Source organism: Ascaphus truei, chromosome 12 (assembly GCF_040206685.1).
Source record: "Ascaphus truei isolate aAscTru1 chromosome 12, aAscTru1.hap1, whole genome shotgun sequence".
In the NCBI taxonomy this organism is placed as follows: Eukaryota; Metazoa; Chordata; class Amphibia; order Anura; family Ascaphidae; genus Ascaphus; species Ascaphus truei.
Window position 1 is genome coordinate 34684239 of NC_134494.1, and position 19266 is coordinate 34703504.

General features: G+C 41.9%; 1 protein-coding gene across 1 annotated transcript in view; it reads right to left on the minus strand.

The window, feature by feature from the left end:
- Window positions 1–12343, minus strand: part of SLC5A12 (solute carrier family 5 member 12) — a 57230-nt gene extending 44887 nt beyond the window's left edge. The window contains 1 exon segment of the mRNA XM_075567286.1: window positions 11883–12343. Within this exon segment, the coding sequence (XP_075423401.1) occupies window positions 11883–12239 (357 nt within the window). The 5' untranslated portion in view covers window positions 12240–12343.
- Between the last annotated feature and the right edge of the window lie 6923 nt (window positions 12344–19266).

Consider the following 19266-nt stretch of genomic DNA (forward strand, 5'->3'; position numbering starts at 1 on the left):
AGCGAGTAATCCATAATTTAAAGTCAATATATTTAATTAATGATAGGCAATCACAATAGCATCATATATAACTTCTAGACTAGGGATAGCCAGCTCAAGTCCTCAAGAGCTACCAACAGGTCTGGTTTTCAGGGTATCCCTGCTTCATCAGAGCTAGCTCAATCAGCCACTGATTGAGCCACGTGTGCTGAAGCAGGGATATCCTGAAAACCTGACATGTTGGTAACTCTTGAAGACTGGAGTAGCCTACCCTTGTTCTTATCCAGCGTCACTGGTAGCTGAAACTCTTCCTACATTATATTGACTGCACTTATTAAGACCAACTTCTGCTTTTATCCAACCCAGGCATTTATTAGCCCCACCTATAAGCTAACATAGTTATCACACCAATCTTCTCTGCATATTTTTATTTTACATACGGATGTACATAAAATATTGCATTATAGTGCAGAATATCACAGAGGTGTCATAGGATTCAATGGCAGTAGTTACACAGAATAGCACAGAATATACAAATGTAACATGCCAGCTTGTGCAACAACCTTGGCTACATCTTTAGTTGGTATTGAGGGGTCTCATGGTACATGTCCTCATCGGTCTTACACTCAAAGCTTCAGTCTCTGTAAAAGTTTATGTTTAAAGACTTTGCGACCCCATGGGTCACAGGATAACCAAGTAACATCAGCACTTTGAGATGATGTATTTTCAAGCAAAACAGATTTTTTTCAAATGATTAAGAGTTTTGTTGTATAAAATGTTCTTTGTATATATAATATATTGTATTTATTTATTTATTTAATTTATATATATATATATAACTGTGTATATATATATCAAACAACAGGGAGATAAGCTGCGCCTCTAAGGAACATATACAATAAAATATATGTGCTATAACGATATGATGTAAATGTCTTAATTACATAAGCAAAACATATATACACATATAATAATAATGTGGACCTATAATGATATCAGGCACACAAAAACATGAACAATAAAATATTATAATATAAAAAGCAAAAAAGGATAAACCAGTCCTCGAATAGTCCAATGAAAAGTATAGGTGCTGGTATGCAGGGTCTCCGGCAGCTCACAGTATGGACCAACCATGTCCACAGGGTATCTAAAAAGAAAAAAAGAGGAGAGAGCGCACGCCCATAGCGTATAAAAGTTTTAATGAAGGGGGGAGGGGGAGAGAGGGGGGTAAAAAACGCACTTACAAAAAATGCATTAAAATCAAGCATATGTGATATACATAATCACCACCATCCGGTTTAGCTGAGACTCTTGGGGCACTCCTAAGCTCCGTTGATAAGGGGCAACGTCACTGCAGGTTCCAGGGCTGGTAGCACCATCCGGTCAAACTGCAGGCTTCAGGGGCCTCCGTTGGTAATGGAACACCGTCCCAGCAGATTCACAAAGCAGGTAAGCTATGAAAATGTCCAAGAAAGAGGTCCCGTGTAATGCTGCCTCTAGCACTCGTGCCTGGATCAATACGCTCCAGCGCTTGGTGTGGACTCCAATGTCTCTGCGTCTGACGTCACGACGCTCCCTGACGCGTTTCGTCAGTCACGGCTAACTTTCTCAAAGGGATGTCATAAGAAGGGGAGGTCCGGTATTATAAATACAACCTCAGAGTGGTAATTAAAGAAAATCTCCTCCCCTACTCAGCTGCATTCGTTTTTCGTGCTGCTACACACATATATATGCACACTTATATTTACATAAAATACAGGTAATTAACCCTAAAAGGATCGGAGGAGAAAGCAAAATTTAACTCTAAATACCAGTCTACATCGTATTGCATATTGAATAGATGACACTTAGTATACAAAACATATACATACAAGCTCATTAATAAAAGAAATCATTATATAAAAAAACCCATAAATGTATATTAGATTTATATTTCACATAGACTGGCATAACATAGTTCATCAATGCCAAATTCATCATGACAAAGGTCCTAAAGGGATAAAACCAGAGGGAAACATTCAGCCTACATGTAAATCACAACCTCTCAAAATATATTAATGTGTGTATGGATTCTATTATGATATTCCATAAGGTGCATCAGTAAATAATACTTAACTTCACCTAATATATAGAGAGGGATGACCCACATATAGGCTAATACTACATAAGGTTACTGTAAAACAAAGGATCACAAGATATCATGCCATAAAATAGAAAGTGCAATAATATATATATATTCCCAATCACACATAATCAAGTTCAAATTTTTTCCTCTAATGAGTGTGTGAATGACTTGAATATTGACAATAAGTCATATGATCCCGATAGGAGAATACTAATCATTTTAAAAACCATCAGTCTGGAGTCTGTATGCCACAAACAAGGCCAGGTCCCGGGGAACTATTATGTGAGTGCTTGTTAGAATTAATTATATATTTTTAATTTTTTGAAATTTTTTTAATTTTTTAATTTTTTAGTTTTTAAGGTAATAGGGACAGAAATGTATAAGTATCGTTCCCCATTATTTACTATCCAGGCCCTAAATGGCCATAATAAGGTGAGTGCCTATTTAAATCAATATTAAATATAATATAGGTGCTTTACGATAATTATAAAAGTGTATGTGAAAATTAATATTAAAAATATTACCTATTATCATCTATTCAACCCTATAATGATCCTATTTTTAATTGGACCACCTAAATGTGCAAATGAAAATTATTTCATAATTATATCCATTGTCCAGACAGGTGGAAGTGTGGGATAGGGGAGGAGGGGGGGGAAAGGGGGGGGGGGGCAAGGAAGGGGGGTGAATCTCAGGAGGAGATGCAGACAAAGGATGGAATGAGAAGCAGAGGAAGAGAACAGGAAGAGACATCCAAGGAATGATCAGACTAGAGTACTAACGTCTAAACACTCATTCAGTCCCCCAGGATTAAGGGTGCCCAATTGGTGAATCCAAAAGGTTTCCCGCCTACAGAGTGTCTTGAATCGGTCGCCTCCTAGAACACAAGGAGAAATGGTCTCTATTCCCATAATCTGCAAGGTCTTGGGATTTTGTTGATGAAATAGTTTAAAGTGTCGAGAGACACTATGGTTAGTGAGACCCTTAATGACATTTCTCCTGTGTTCCAGGAAGCGCGTACCCAATGTTCTCGTGGTGCGTCCAACATATTTTAGACTGCACCCACATTGTATAAGGTACACAACATAAGTGTCCACCTGTCTGGACAATGGATATAATTATGAAATAATTTTCATTTGCACATTTAGGTGGTCCAATTAAAAATAGGATCATTATAGGGTTGAATAGATGATAATAGGTAATATTTTTAATATTAATTTTCACATACACTTTTATAATTATCGTAAAGCACCTATATTATATTTAATATTGATTTAAATAGGCACTCACCTTATTATGGCCATTTAGGGCCTGGATAGTAAATAATGGGGAACGATACTTATACATTTCTGTCCCTATTACCTTAAAAACTAAAAAATTAAAAAATTAAAAAAAATTCAAAAAATTAAAAATATATAATTAATTCTAACAAGCACTCACATAATAGTTCCCCGGGACCTGGCCTTGTTTGTGGCATACAGACTCCAGACTGATGGTTTTTAAAATGATTAGTATTCTCCTATCGGGATCATATGACTTATTGTCAATATTCAAGTCATTCACACACTCATTAGAGGAAAAAATTTGAACTTGATTATGTGTGATTGGGAATATATATATATTATTGCACTTTCTATTTTATGGCATGATATCTTGTGATCCTTTGTTTTACAGTAACCTTATGAAGTATTAGCCTATATGTGGGTCATCCCTCTCTATATATTAGGTGAAGTTAAGTATTATTTACTGATGCACCTTATGGAATATCATAATAGAATCCATACACACATTAATATATTTTGAGAGGTTGTGATTTACATGTAGGCTGAATGTTTCCCTCTGGTTTTATCCCTTTAGGACCTTTGTCATGATGAATTTGGCATTGATGAACTATGTTATGCCAGTCTATGTGAAATATAAATCTAATATACATTTATGGGTTTTTTTATATAATGATTTCTTTTATTAATGAGCTTGTATGTATATGTTTTGTATACTAAGTGTCATCTATTCAATATGCAATACGATGTAGACTGGTATTTAGAGTTAAATTTTGCTTTCTCCTCCGATCCTTTTAGGGTTAATTACCTGTATTTTATGTAAATATAAGTGTGCATATATATGTGTGTAGCAGCACGAAAAACGAATGCAGCTGAGTAGGGGAGGAGATTTTCTTTAATTACCACTCTGAGGTTGTATATATAATACCGGACCTCCCCTTCTTATGACATCCCTTTGAGAAAGTTAGCCGTGACTGACGAAACGCGTCAGGGAGCGTCGTGACGTCAGACGCAGAGACATTGGAGTCCACACCAAGCGCTGGAGCGTATTGATCCAGGCACGAGTGCTAGAGGCAGCATTACACGGGACCTCTTTCTTGGACATTTTCATAGCTTACCTGCTTTGTGAATCTGCTGGGACGGTGTTCCATTACCAACGGAGGCCCCTGAAGCCTGCAGTTTGACCGGATGGTGCTACCAGCCCTGGAACCTGCAGTGACGTTGCCCCTTATCAACGGAGCTTAGGAGTGCCCCAAGAGTCTCAGCTAAACCGGATGGTGGTGATTATGTATATCACATATGCTTGATTTTAATGCATTTTTTGTAAGTGCGTTTTTTACCACCCTCTCTCCCCCTCCCCCCTTCATTAAAACTTTTATACGCTATGGGCGTGCGCTCTCTCCTCTTTTTTTCTTTGTGTATATATATATATATATATATATATATATAAAACCTGTATATATATATATATATATATATATATATATATATATATATATATATATATATATATATATATATATATATACTGTGTGTGTATATATATATATATATATATTCCTACATTACATACAGTATCTCACACAAGTCCTATTCTCGAAAGATTTCAACTCCATTCATTTAAATGGGTTGGAAATTTTCCCTAGCCAGGAAAGATGACCAAGCACCCAAGTTTAACCCAGTCCAAACACAATGGATCTCAGATACTGCTGGTTATACAGACACATGATAATAGTCACTGCCCACCTTCGCCATCTCAGTGCTGGGGTACTTTGTCGTCCATCAAAGTGGCACTAAACATCTTAGATATCTATATTTAATGACAGTTTCATCATACTGTAGGTTTGACGGAAATGTATACATCTTACCTCATATGTACTAGTAATCCCGGACCTGTAGAATACGGGCAAGAACAGCTCCGAAGAGAGGATGATTACAAATGTATAGGCAATGACAAAAAACAGATAGGATGCTCCAAAGCGTAGAACTTCTGAGGGGGTCCCCAAAACCGTCACTGCAGACATGAAACTAGCGGTCAAAGACAAGGCCACAGGTCCGCATGTCATCTGCCTTCCGCCTACCAAGAACTCACGGGAAGTGGTATTTTTTCTCTCTTTTATCGCAAAAAAGACTCCGATTCCAGCAGAAATGACAAGAAGCGCGCTAAAAACGAGATAGTCCCATACCGTAAAATTCTTAATCTCAGGAGCTTCGAACCCGGACATATCTGATATTCCGGTCTATGCCACAATTCTTCTTTATATTTTTTTTAAAATCAATATTTAAAGTAGAAAAAAGATTATACAGTAAATAAATGTAAAAAATCAATTTGGGATTTGGTGCTAAAAGGGATCGATGAATACCTAGTTTGCACGCACTTAGCTGTGCCTGTCTGAAAGGCAAAAGACGATATTGGCAGCTGATCAGAGTTAATAATTGTGACTAGGGAAATTTTCAGGTGACTTGGAAGCATGAAAACCAGCCAATTGCGTTGCTTGATCACTAGATAACACTCTCTCTTTCTATAAAATGCTTATTTTTATCCAGGTTAAACATTACTCCAGCTGATTGAAATAAATTTGTGCACCCAACACAAAGTATTTTTACAACTTGACTGGGTGCTGTAAACCAGATAAACAACTATACTGTAACTAGATGGGAAGGGAAAAAGCAATTCGCCTATAGACCTTTCATCTAACTGATCGGATCTCAATTGTTCATTTGAACTCTGTTTGCAGTAGGTATTTAGTCAGCTTCAAAATCCTTTATTAATAATGGTAATATAAAATGTGAATAAGCCTTGTGTTTTTAATGATGTCGTTCTGATAGCAAAGATAAATGTATTTATATATGGACAACTGTAATTACTTTTTAGAATAACAAGGCTGGCGAGAAGGGATCAGAAAGCAGGATTTAGAAAAGAAAAAGCCGTTTTCCTGCATTGGATTGAAGCCGGGAGTCTCCAGAGTTGATACACATTAATCTCAGCTCTGGAGACCCCCGCATCAATCCAGTGCAATAAAAATACCTTTACAGGCAGCTTCATTACCTTAGTGTCTAACTGCTAATTAAATGAAGGAGTTAACTACCAGTAGCAGGTTTATTGTGGGTAGCGGGGGTGGGTGAAGGTGGTATTTGGCCCAGAACAATAAAATAAATAAAACCTCTAAACAACAGAACAATAAAAGGAATAAAACCTCTAAACAACAGCACAATAAAAGGAATAAAACATCTAAACAACAGCACAATAAAAGGAATAAAACCTCTAAACCCCAGAACAATAGAATAAATAAAACCTCTAAACACCACAATATTAAAAGAAATAAAACCTTTATGCAACCCAACATTAAAAGAAATAAAACCGCTAAACAACACAACATTAAAAGAAATCAAGAGCCTAAACACCAGGAGGATAATAGAACTAAAAAGTCTAAACACCACAGCAATAAAAGAAATCAAACGCTTAAACAATCAAAACATTTCATAAAAACAAGCCCTCCAAATACATAACAAAGACTCAAAATAGCCATTTGCCAAAAAATGCATTGCCTGTCACTGTATTTATCTATACCCTAAAGGGGCACAGATACATACATTAGCAGTCAATAGGCAAGCAAAAAAAAAAAAAAATAGAAAATTCAATAAAAAAAACCTGATAAACAAAAATTACATATATTAAAAAAATGTTCTTTCCTTTGATGTCTTCACCCTTCGAATCCCAGTGTATCATCAAGCTTTTGATCTGCGACGCCATCCTCCGTGATCCTTTCAAAATCTTCTTTTCTTCTTTCTTCTATCTTCTTTAGTTGTAATCCATTAAGTCCAATAGGGTGGATGTTGTCTTGTCGGCTTCTTAAGCTACAATTAGGCGGATCAGGCTTTATATAAGGCCTGAGATGTCACATTTTAGGGTCAGATGGTACAGCTCAAATCCAATTGGATGCTGTACCATGTGACAGCCTTTAAAAAATTTTTTTACGGATGTGACGTCATCTCCAAGGGAGGTATGTCACATCCTTAAAACCATGTTGCTGCGATCACATGGTACTACAGCCAGTCGGATTAGGAACAATCCAATTGATTGAAGTACCATGTGACATGTTCTATTTTTTTAAAGGATGTGACATCACTTTAAGAGATGATGTCATCCATTTATTAAAAAAAAAGGCTGCCATCATCCCATTGGTTCCTCTACCATGTCTTTTTTTTTTAAATGGTTGTTTTGAATTAATTGTCATGTTTGTATTTCTGTTTATTGTTTTTAGTTCATTGTTATGTATCTGTAGGGCTTGTTTTTATGAAATGTTTTGATTGTTTAAACGTTTGATTTCTTTTTTTGATGTGGTGTTTAGGCTTTTGATTTCTTTTATTCTGGTGTTTAGGCTTTTGATTTCTTTTAATGTTGTGTTGTTTAGAGGTTTTATTTATTTTAATGTTGTATAATTTAGAAGTTTTATTTCTTTTAATGTTATGTTGTTTAGAGGTTTTATTTCTTTTATTGTTCTGGTGTTTAGGAGCTTGGGTATTTTTTTTATTGAAGTGTTATTTTCTGCAGTGGTGTTTAGGCTTTTGATTTCTTTTATTCTGGTGTTTAGGCTTTTGATTTCTTTTAATGTTGTGTTGTTTAGAGGTTTTATTTATTTTAATGTTGTATAATTTAGAAGTTTTATTTCTTTTAATGTTATGTTGTTTAGAGGTTTTATTTCTTTTATTGTTCTGGTGTTTAGGAGCTTGGGTATTTTTTTTATTGAAGTGTTATTTTCTGCAGTTGTTTTTTTAGGTTGCCCATTGACTGCTGTAGTGGCTTATCATGCCCATATTATATGGCCATGATGTACCACTGTGCCAATCAATGGGTAGAGGGTGGGACAGTTGCCTCCGGGTGGGTGGTTAGGCTGCACAGGTGGGTAGCTGGGGAGGGGGGTTAACCCCTATTACTTTAGCGGTTACTAACCGCTATGGTGATTAAGGGGTTAGGGGCCATTAGATTGTATTTTTACTGGTTGTATTCCTGCCAATGGAGCACATGGAGGATGAGGATGGTGATCAGGATGAAGTTTTATTTACTTTATGCTGGCTGGATAATGTTTTATTTTGAATGGGCAAATGAGCTATTATCTAAATCTGGATAATAGTAATTTTGCCCATTACTGTACTGTATGTGTTGGGTAGTGGAGGTGGGTATTGGGTTGTTGTGTTTTTTTTAATGTTTATTGGGGGTAGAGGGATTGGGTGAAAGGAGTAGTTGCCTCAAGAGTGGGTGGTTAGGCCTACCGGGTGGGTGGTTGGAGAGGTTAACCCCTTCATTACAATAGCGGTTCCCACCGCTATGGTAGGGATGGGGCTAACTACTCCTGCAACCTTCCCGACAGGCCTAACCACCCACCCTGGGGCAACTACCCCTTTCATCCACCCGCTCTGCCCCCAATAAACAGGCGATTCAAGTTTAACCCCTTTATTGCCTTAGCGGTTAGCCGCTAAAGGTAATAAAGCTGTTTTTGTTTACTAGTGTGCGTGAGCAGGGGGTCTCCGGAGCAGAACCGCATTGATTTCAGGACCGGGGACCCCTGCTTCCCAAGTTACAGGCCCCGTTATGGGGTGCCGGTATCCCCATGTAATGTTTAATGTCCCACATCACGTGACCAGGTCATTTAAACGCATAGGAGATACCGCCACCCCATACCGAGGCCTGTATCTCGAAGTGCAGGAGGTCCCCGGATCTGAATTCAACGTGGTTCTTCTCCGGAGACCTCCTGCTCACGTACACTAGTATTTAAACGTTAATAAAAACACTGCGATCGCCTGCGAGAGCTGTGCAGGGAGAGGCGGGTCCCTGTGCAGGGAGAGGCGGGTCCCTGTGCAGGGAGAGGCGGGTCCCTGTGCAGGGAGAGGAGGGTCTCCCTGTGCAGGGAGAGGTGGGTCTCCCTGTGCAGGGAGAGGAGGGTCTCACTGTGCAGCTCAGATTGCGATAAAATCGCAGACGGGAGAACTTATAAAAAATCTCTGATGACTTTGCTGCTTCGCCGAACGATTTGGGGATTTTCCTATCGCACGGCTTGTGGGGGGGAGGGGTTCAGATTATTTCTGAGTACCCTGATAACTCAAATTTCAAACCGTTCGCGGGAACAAACTTTGCGAGGTAGGAGCAAACTCATCGAAGCTACTAGAATGAGGCCCATAGAGTTTTGTTAAAAGGCCTATTCCATAACACAGTGGTAGAAAGTGTCATACACACACATACAGACACACATCACTAGAGCTTAATAATGCCGATGTCTATAAATGTTATGCTTTTTTGTTATTTTGCCAGCGTTATTTAATACTGAACTTCTTCTTTTGTGATGCATGCAAATGACATTGAATATCCCAACACAGTTAAGAATAAGAAATTCTAAGTAAATACACAAAGATTTAAAAAAAATATTGAACATCAGTGCAATCTCAATTCTTTATAGTGCACATTTTTTAACACAGCAATGTCCATGTTTAGTTAATTTAGGTGTTGGATAAATAGAGAAAGACGTAGAAGAGAGATAGAGAGAGACGTAGGAGAGAGAGAGAGACGTACAAGAGAGACAAGACAGATGTAGAGAAGTAGAATCAGAGAATCAGACAGACAGATAACTACAAGAGAGAGAGAGAGAGACAGACAGATGTACAAGAGAGAGAGCGAGACAGAGATGTACAAGAAAGAGAGAGCGAGACTGAGACAAACAAGAAATAGAGAAATCGAGACAGAGACGTACAAGAGAGAGAGCAATACAGAGACGTACAAGAGAGAGAGCAAGACAGAGATGTACTAGAGAGAGCGAGACAGAGATGTACAAGAGAGCGCGAGACAAAGATGTACAAGAGAGAGACAGACGGACAAATAGACATAGAGAAGGGAGAGACAGACAGGCACACAGAGTGACGGAGATAGATAGATAGATAGATAGATAGATAGATAGATAGATAGATAGATAGATAGATAGATAGATAGATACATGATAGGTAGATAGCTAGATAGATAGATAGATAGATAGATAGATAGATAGATAGATAGATAGATAGATAGATAGATAGATAATCTTAGAAATTCAGAGAATAATATTATTCATAAAAAGTTTCCAAAAACATAAACCAAACAAAATGAAACAAAGTGGTGCAAAGACATCGCAAAATCTCCTGTAGGTACAAACGCTGCTGCACACGAGGGACAAACCCTATAGACTTTGAGGTCCATGTAAAAATCAAAACACAATCACATTGGCAAAGTACTACAGTGTTTTCTCTGTATAAAATAGCACTAGGTATTGCACGAGACAGGCAGTATTTATACAGAGGCCCCAATAATCCTTACAGGTTAATTGTAATTCTGCTGTAATGTGTACAGGTCGATTACAATTGTTACTTAAGGCCTATAAGATTATTACAGTCTTGAAGTAATACCTACTGCCTGTTAATAACCTTAAAGTATATGCTGATGGTATGATTACAGTATATGTTGATTGTAATCCTGCAGTTGTATCTGCAGGCTGATTATAATCTTGAAAGTTAGCTACAGGTTAAATGTAACAGTACACCAGTACACCAATATACATATACTGTAGTACTACCGGCTGTAACATTGCAATGATTTCTGGGAGTGATGTCGCAGTGACTACTGTTTCATTGCAATCCACCATTGGTGACTACAGGTAAAATGATGGAAAAGGTTACGTTTGGCATGTTTAAGATGTGTTTGTAATGCAAAAGATCAGAACTGCCAGTTTCACTGATGTATCAAAAGAGGATAAATATGAGGGACAAAAATAATGACATACTGTATAACTACCATATGTCACATATATTACTGCTTTGAAGTACTATGTACCTGGATGGCCCTATATAAAGACATACATACATACGTGTTCAAAGTATCTCCCATCCGTCTCCACGTACATACCTCTCACGTCGATAGCTGATGCGAGACGTAGAGATCGGTGTTGTTTCTAATAGAATTGGTCAATTTGTCTATGAATATATTTTGATTTTGTGACCCACTTTGTACAGTTTTGCCCAAGGCTACAGCTTCAGGTAGTCCTTAACTTCATGAATTGTGTATGCGAACAAACCAAAACTGCACATCCACCACCATATTGGGGATATGGCAACTTACTCACTACTTTAGACAGGCTAGACACAACTATAGAAATTTAGGAACCAAGTAATATTGTTTAGGAAGATGAGCGGACTAAATACACCAAGTGGTACCTAATATCCATCAGCTTCTCCATTCCTCTGTGTGTCTGTTTGTACTGCTATCCATGTGCCGTTGTTTTACTAACATAATCAAGACACCCACCACCACTGTGTCAATGCTTGGGTTTAACACTGTAGCAATTTGCCTATCTGTAGTCTCCGATTATGTGAATTAAAGCAGCAGTAGTCAGTCAAACTATAGGGGTATAGGCTACAATGGTGTGACCACTGTGATCAGCAGTGGTATCAACCACTAGGTAGACAGATGTTCTTACCTCATAAGTACTGGTAATGCCAGACCTATAGAAAACTGGCACAAAGAGTTCAGCTGTAAAAATAATGACAAACGTATAGGCAACAAAAAAAAGGAGGAATGATGCTCCAAAACGATACACTTCGGAAGGTGCGCCCAAAACGGTGACCGCTGACATAAAGCTGGCAGTTAGGGACAGTGCTACTGGTCCACAGGTCATCTCCTTGCCTCCAACAAGGAATTCTGCCGAAGTGGTCTTCTTTCGCTCTTTGATTGCAAAAAAGACCCCAATTCCTGAAGATATCAGAAAAAGTGCTGCAAAAACAACATAGTCCCAAGACACAAATGTTTTTATCTCCGGAAGTTCAAACTTGGACATGTTTGCTATTTAATATATCAAAAACTAATGACCTTTAAAAAAATTTAAAAAATGCCTTTCCCAGGTGGATGCAAACACACCTGGTTACATATGAGGGTAAAACATTGTCTATTAGCCGAATGAAGTGTAGGGAAATCACTTTCCCTTTTATGTATTTTCATTTTGGGTTGGGTTAACCATTACAATGCATTTAGTTACTCAGCATTTCTGAATCTTTAAATTACTCCTGAGAGGCAAAATCAACAAGGCAAAGGTAGTAAAAGTCTTTAGTAAAGGTATAGATAGATGATGAACCATCATTCCAAAGAGAACTATGAAACCAGATTTAATTTTAAAAATATATACTTTATATCTGTTAATGTATTCATTAAACAAGTCTTTCTATGATGATTTATCTTTTTTTTAATTATTTTGCACTCGAGCTATCTGTTGGTGGTTAGTAGAATTTGGGGTAGTGTATACTGTAGCTACTTACATATTAATCAATGACCTATTAGTAATCTTCCGTATCCATCAATACTCACCTGTCCCTTCTTAACTTCTCATGTCCCACAAGGTCTTACATTTCTAAGATGTCAAATTACAAAGATCTGTAATATTTGGGAAGGGATTCTGGGTCACAATATAACATTTGAATGAGAAATTACTGAATTCAACAACTGAGACTTCATTGAGGTGTCTGGCACGGACGCACTAAGCTCTGTTAACTCCGGGAGCATTATGCGACAGTTACAAAATCAGACGTTATGTTCCCTGAGTTAACACTGTATCCCTCAAAGCAAATTATATGCAAAAACAACATATAAAAATACTGATTTGCTATAAAGCGCTGACAGTGTATGCAGGACTATGAATAGAGTTTCGCAGGCACAATCAGTTCCTGGGCAAAAAGAATTCCGGAGCGCAAATAGGTCCAAGGACAATGTGGATAGAAATACACAAAATAGTGCAACACAGTAACAATTAAGTAACAGTGAGTGTGATAGTATGAATCTTACACTCACATGTTCCCAAGAGGAATAGGGCACAGTGGTTATGTTGAGTTACCAACTCATGTAATCATCCACAGGCTTTTTAAACCTTTTTAAATCCCCTGAGGAAGCTCAACACGAGTGAAATGCGTAGGTCGGAGTTTTGCAAGCGTTTGGAGCATCAAGGTGGCGTTTGTACCCGGAAGAGTGCAGCTGAGAAGTGGTTCCCTACCTACTGGTTGGTGTTATCATCCGCTTATACGGCCATTACAGCGGGAAAGCCGGGGGAGAGGAAGTGCTGCAGTGATTCCTGATTTTGACCTGGGGTGGTCTGAACGCTTACCTTGTTGTTACTTATGTAAGTGCATTACTTTGGGTTTTTTTAAATATAAAACAATCTTCACCATCTGTTGCTTCGTTTCCTTTCATAGTCCTCTGGTATAATTTTTCCTGCGTTCTCCGATGGATGTCTGATGGAGATACCTGGATGACTGTATTGACTGTATGACCTATTCCTTTCTTGAACATGTGAGTGAAAGATTCATACTATCACACTCACTGTTACTTTGTTGTTATTGTATTTCACTATTTTGTGTATTTCTACCCACATGTCCTTGGACCTATTTGCGCTCTGGAATTCCTTTTGCCCATTCTTCTCTGGACCCAGTTTGACTCCTGTCTAGGAGCAGCATTATATCCAGGGACCATATATATATTTTTACTTTTAATACCAGTGTAACGGGTATTCCCTCTGGTATGACCCACCCAATCTCATATTGGCCCCTGTGGTCTATCCAGCCCCCATTACATGGTCATGTCTGGTGGTGTACCTGTCGGCAACAGGACTCCTGAGTCTCCCGCATGATGGTACTCGGGGATTGTCAATCCAGACAGGCAGCTGAGGTAGTGTGTGTGAGTCCTACCTATATCACATGCAGCGCCTCCACCTCATCAGGATCTCTGCATCCGCAGGGAGATGGGTCTGATGAGGAACTCCTTCTTGGTGGTGACTTCCACTGGAGAGTAACTTCACACTCACACAGTGGGGTTGTCTTTGAACAGGGCATCTTTATTGATGATGGTATGGACAGACTGCCCCTTGCAGCGGTTAGCTCAGCCGCACATCTCACCGTACTGTCCCTTGAAAAGGTACGCCCTCCCAATGGAGTGGGATCCCTTCTCCCCACAGGGAGATCACCCCTGTGCCAGGTCCCTGGATACAGTGTGGCCTTGTCAGGCTTGATAAAAACACATAAACCGGCGCCTCAAAAAAATGAAAAATAATAGCCTGACCGCATAAAGTCCAATACAGCTGGGATGAGTTCCAAGGAAGTATCTTCAATGTAGTCTCAAACAAACAAACATATAAGACGACAACATAGAAGAAAAAAAGAGAAAAAGATCATAGTGCAACTAAAAACAAAAAATCACTGATAAGGTATGCAGGAAATGATAGCAATTTAATACATTGAATTGATATAAAAACAACAAACACTTGATTGTTGGGCAAGAGACACTTATAAAGCAATGGCATCCAGTGGGGCTAAAATTAAAACCCTACTTACAGCAAGGCTGATACACATGAGCCTGTAGCACAATGTTACTATCCACTCTGAAGTCTGGGAGAGAGGTGGCACAGCTCTGCCTCTGGAAGCTCCACACTGCAGAGAAGCACTGCTCCTGAGGCTCCACACCGCCGGAGAACAACACTGTCCACACGCCCACAGCTCAGCACATGAGCAGGAAGCAGACAGGCAACAGCCTGTACTCAGTGCTGCTCGGGGACTCACTGAAGCAAACCACGTGGACCCGAGGTCTCGCGAGATCAGTGACGTCACCACTATAGGCAGGGGCAGGGGAAGAACACACACAAGTGCCGGGGAGCTCTCAGAGCCAAGGCTCAGAGAAGGAAAGTAGTAATGGCTATCAGGAAAGAACGCCAAATGTCTCTGCCACATGAAGGTCCACCCTACGCGTTTCGTGACGTCAGTCACTTCGTCAGGCTTGATGCTACTTGATGTACAAACGGGCCACTAGTTACTGCACTAGTGGGCCTTTCATTTCCCAAGTCTCAACACAGACTTATTCCTTCAACTCTCTCCACCGCTCTCCCTCCAACAACCTAACTTTGGGCAGTGTTGTGCCTTATATACCTCAGGAAACAGGCACATCTCTGATGTCACTAACTGTGGACTCAGAGTATGTAGCCACTCCCATCCATACATAGAGCACCTCACCAAGGTGTGAGGGCAAACCTGCATGATTACTGCTGGCATCCCTGTAACTTACCAGGTTTACTGCCAGCAGGAGAGACAACTGCAGACCATTTTACAGCATGGCTACAATCTCCCCCTGGTGAATCCCCACCGTCCCCGCTGGGACCTAAATTTGGTGTACCTTTTTCCAGGAAGCACTGTAAAATGGAACACATAATTAATCAAAACAACATTACTGTTTTCATAATTAACATTGTAGCGCTCACTGACCAGCAGGAGAGATTTATCTCAGAAACAGACCTCGCTATACTGTCTGCCTAATAATAGTGGCGAGGATCTTGTTTCTTCACCTTCCTACCTGCCATATCGGTTACAGTTATACTGTATTCCCGGGGCAAGCCACTCTCAGGTCTATATACAGCCTTGTGCATGTAGATACTGCGCCCGATGCTCCACACTCTCATTAGCTGAGAGATTCTCTCTCCTGCTCTGCGCCCTGTAATTGTGCCCCCTTTATTCACCATATACATTTCTATCGTTTCTCGTAGCCACCCATCCCTCTGATCCTCTATCTCCTGCATGAGGGGTTCTGGGACATAGGGGTACTCTAATCCATGTGAGCTTTTGTACTTTGCTACAATGGCCCTTTCAGCTCGGCTGGCCCTTATCAACTTGGTGTTACCCGCTCTCCCCAGCAGCACCCATGACAGGGGTTCGTCCGATTCTACCGGATCTTCCAATTTGCTGGGACCCAATGGTTCTATTAGCCCTCGACTGATATCGTACCACCGGTCCTGCATTGCTTTCAAATGAGCCTCCTCCGTGAACTCTCCCTTGGCCCACCAATAGTCTACCACCCCATCTCGCTCTAAGATGAACCTGGTTCTATCCATCCATGCCTCATATCCTTCAAACAGGGGTGCCTTAACCTCCTCTGGAGCTGACTCTACGGACTGCCCCTCTTCTAGCTCCCCACAGGAGGATACTCCGGATGTCCCGGCAGACCGGGACTGAGATTCTACCCTCTTGGGCCTACTCTCTAGTGTGACACTTACAACACTTAGACAGTCACTCGACACAGACACTTGTTGAGAATACCTCCCACCCCCGAACCATCATCGGATGTAACACAGTCCAAGCTTCCCCCAGTCCGTTCATCAGAAGTGACCCGGGAACCCCCTGACATCCCTAAGCTCGATGAGGAAACAAAGGAAAAGGTGGTTGGGGCTGGGGCTTTAACTAGGGCCTTGGGTTTAGCTAGGGCCGGGAATTGGGCATAGGGCCGAACAGTCGGTATTCGCGGGGCTACGACCCGCTCTTCACCGCTATCTGGTCCGGTGCCACCGCATGGGCTCTCCGCTTCTCCGGTCTCACTGCTCTCCGTCTTCCACATCGATCGCCCGCTCCTCTTCGACTTAGGTGATCGGTTGACACTGCTCGAGCGAGAAGGCGCAGTCATCTCCCAATCGGCTCCGCCCTGGCCGCCGGAAACGACATCCTGGAACGCACGTGACTCGCCGCCATCTTGGGTTGGGTCCCAAGCGAGACCTCTTCCTCCACTACGACATCCGGCAATGCCTTTTTCTGCTGTGGCACCGCTTGGGCCTGGCACCGTCCCTCCTCTGCCATCGCCACCCTCGGAGCCTGGTAAAAGCATGGACTTTGCTTACCACTCCGTGGTGTTGGGGTGGATTTGCCGCCATCGGAACCGCTGGTCACCACAGCCGTGGGACTTCGCCTCTCAGGCTGCCGCTGCACGGGCGATATCCTACTCCGCTCACTGACGACACAGGTGAGTGGCACTTTCTTGATAGTACTGCCGCTGTGGCTCACCGGCGGTCGGGTCGTCACCGCGATAGGACTTGCAGGTTCCTCGTCCGAGGAATCCAACTTTGCTTTAGGAAGGGACACTCCGCTCGGTGAGCGACGGTGAGCCTCCCTTTTATCACTGCGTCGGTGACTGTTTCTCTCGTCTGGCTCAGCTTTGATAGGCGTACCCGATCCCCTTACTCCGGGATCAGTAGACTCCCTCCAGAGAGCACCGGGGAGTTCCGCCGATATCATGGCTACACTGGCGACACACTTTATTCGAGCTTGGCTAGTCCCACGAATTCGGGTATACCCGGGTGTATTGAGGTTTGTGACTGTTTTCTGCCCGAGTGCATTGAGTTATTTTCCAGCAAGGGATTGAAGCATTTTATTTCCGCTGGCTGCAATACTTCACAGTATATATATATATATACTGCATTACAATTCATGAATTTATGCCATCTGGTAGTCACGCGAAGCATTGCAGCCTATTAAATCCTAATCATTATCATTTAACAGATCAGCCGCCCGTCAGCCAGGCATAAACCCAGGCTGGGAAGGCAAATGCAACGGGGCTTGTCAGAGGTGAGGAGCGGCGCATTCCAGGTATCTGCCAGGTACATACCGGGTATTTGCTCGAATAAAGTGTGTCGGTGCAGTACATCTCCCGCGGCTTCTACTGCCTGGACCGGCACGAATGTCGGCATTGGCCACAGGTATTGCAGACCACATTGCACGCATCGCGCTGTAGTGCTCACAGCACCCCCCGGCAGGCGACACTGTAGGCATAGGCACGCCACTGTCTCGGTACCAGCCACTCAAAGTATCAGGAAGCCTCCTGGAGCCGAGTAAGGATGGGTTGAGATCAGAGATCCCTCTTCAGATTTACAGGCCATGGTCACTATAGGAGGCACTCTCAATAGTGGTCTGTTCTGCTCGCTGGCTCCTCGCAACTGAAGTGCAGGGGCTGGTTTGGCAACCCCTCTTCCAGCTAACTCCATCCGCATCTGCCAAAACTGGAAACCACTCCCCCTGGTTGAGATTAGGGGAAGGTCCCTTAAATCTGTCAGGTGACCCAGCACCGGGGCTGAGTTAGTCATAGTCCATGTGGGCGCGGCTCCAGCTTTCGCGCCATACTCCCATCATTTTCCTGTTGGCGCCACTCCTGGCCAACTCTCTGCAAGTTGAGAATTTGCAACATTTTTTGCAACTGGCCCACACGGTTTCCCAGGGAAGCGGGAACCGCCATTTTGGTTTGCAATGTCACTCTTGTTATCGGATGAGGTAGCTTTTGACTGTTTGTATGTCGAATGACAAGCAAGTCCATTATGTTCCTCATATCTCACAACAATGTCCTCTTCACTCTTCTCAGGGTTACTACCCCAAGGTCCTAGGCAGGACAAACACGGCGCCGCCACAGCTTTCGTGCCACTCCACAGCAGGCTCACAAAAGTCTCTTCTGTAGCTTGCTCTTCACCCGCACACATGCCATGTGCGCTCTCTCCCTCGGCCTCCGTCCGCCATCTTGGACCTTCCGCACCGCGCGGATCCTCCATTCTTGCGGTAGCCATTGGGTTACTGTATATTAGTTTATTGTACATGGAGCTCCTCTCTGCAGGGCAGCTGCCACACCGATACAATAAAAATGCCTTGTGCACCACCTTGTGTACCTAATATAGATCTGACTCGTGTTTGCACTACCTCAGGCTAGGCTCACTCTTTCTGTGTCTGCTGTATCTCCTTCCTCCCAGTCTGCGCTCCCTTTTGTAAGTGGTCTGGAATGGGCTAGAGTACTCTGGCTCTTCCATGCAGTACTTGGGCGTCTACCTACTGTTGGTCAGTCTAGTGCAGACCCTCTCCAGGATTCCTGACCTACGTTACCAGTTTATCCCTTTAGGCGTCCTACCCTAGCACTACCTCAAGGTGACTAGGACAGCTATAGCCTGGCTCCAGCCCCACTAACTCCTTGCAGGATCCCAGGTCGTCCGTGCGGTCTGCAGCTCCTGCAGCTCCCCTGACTACCCCTGGCTC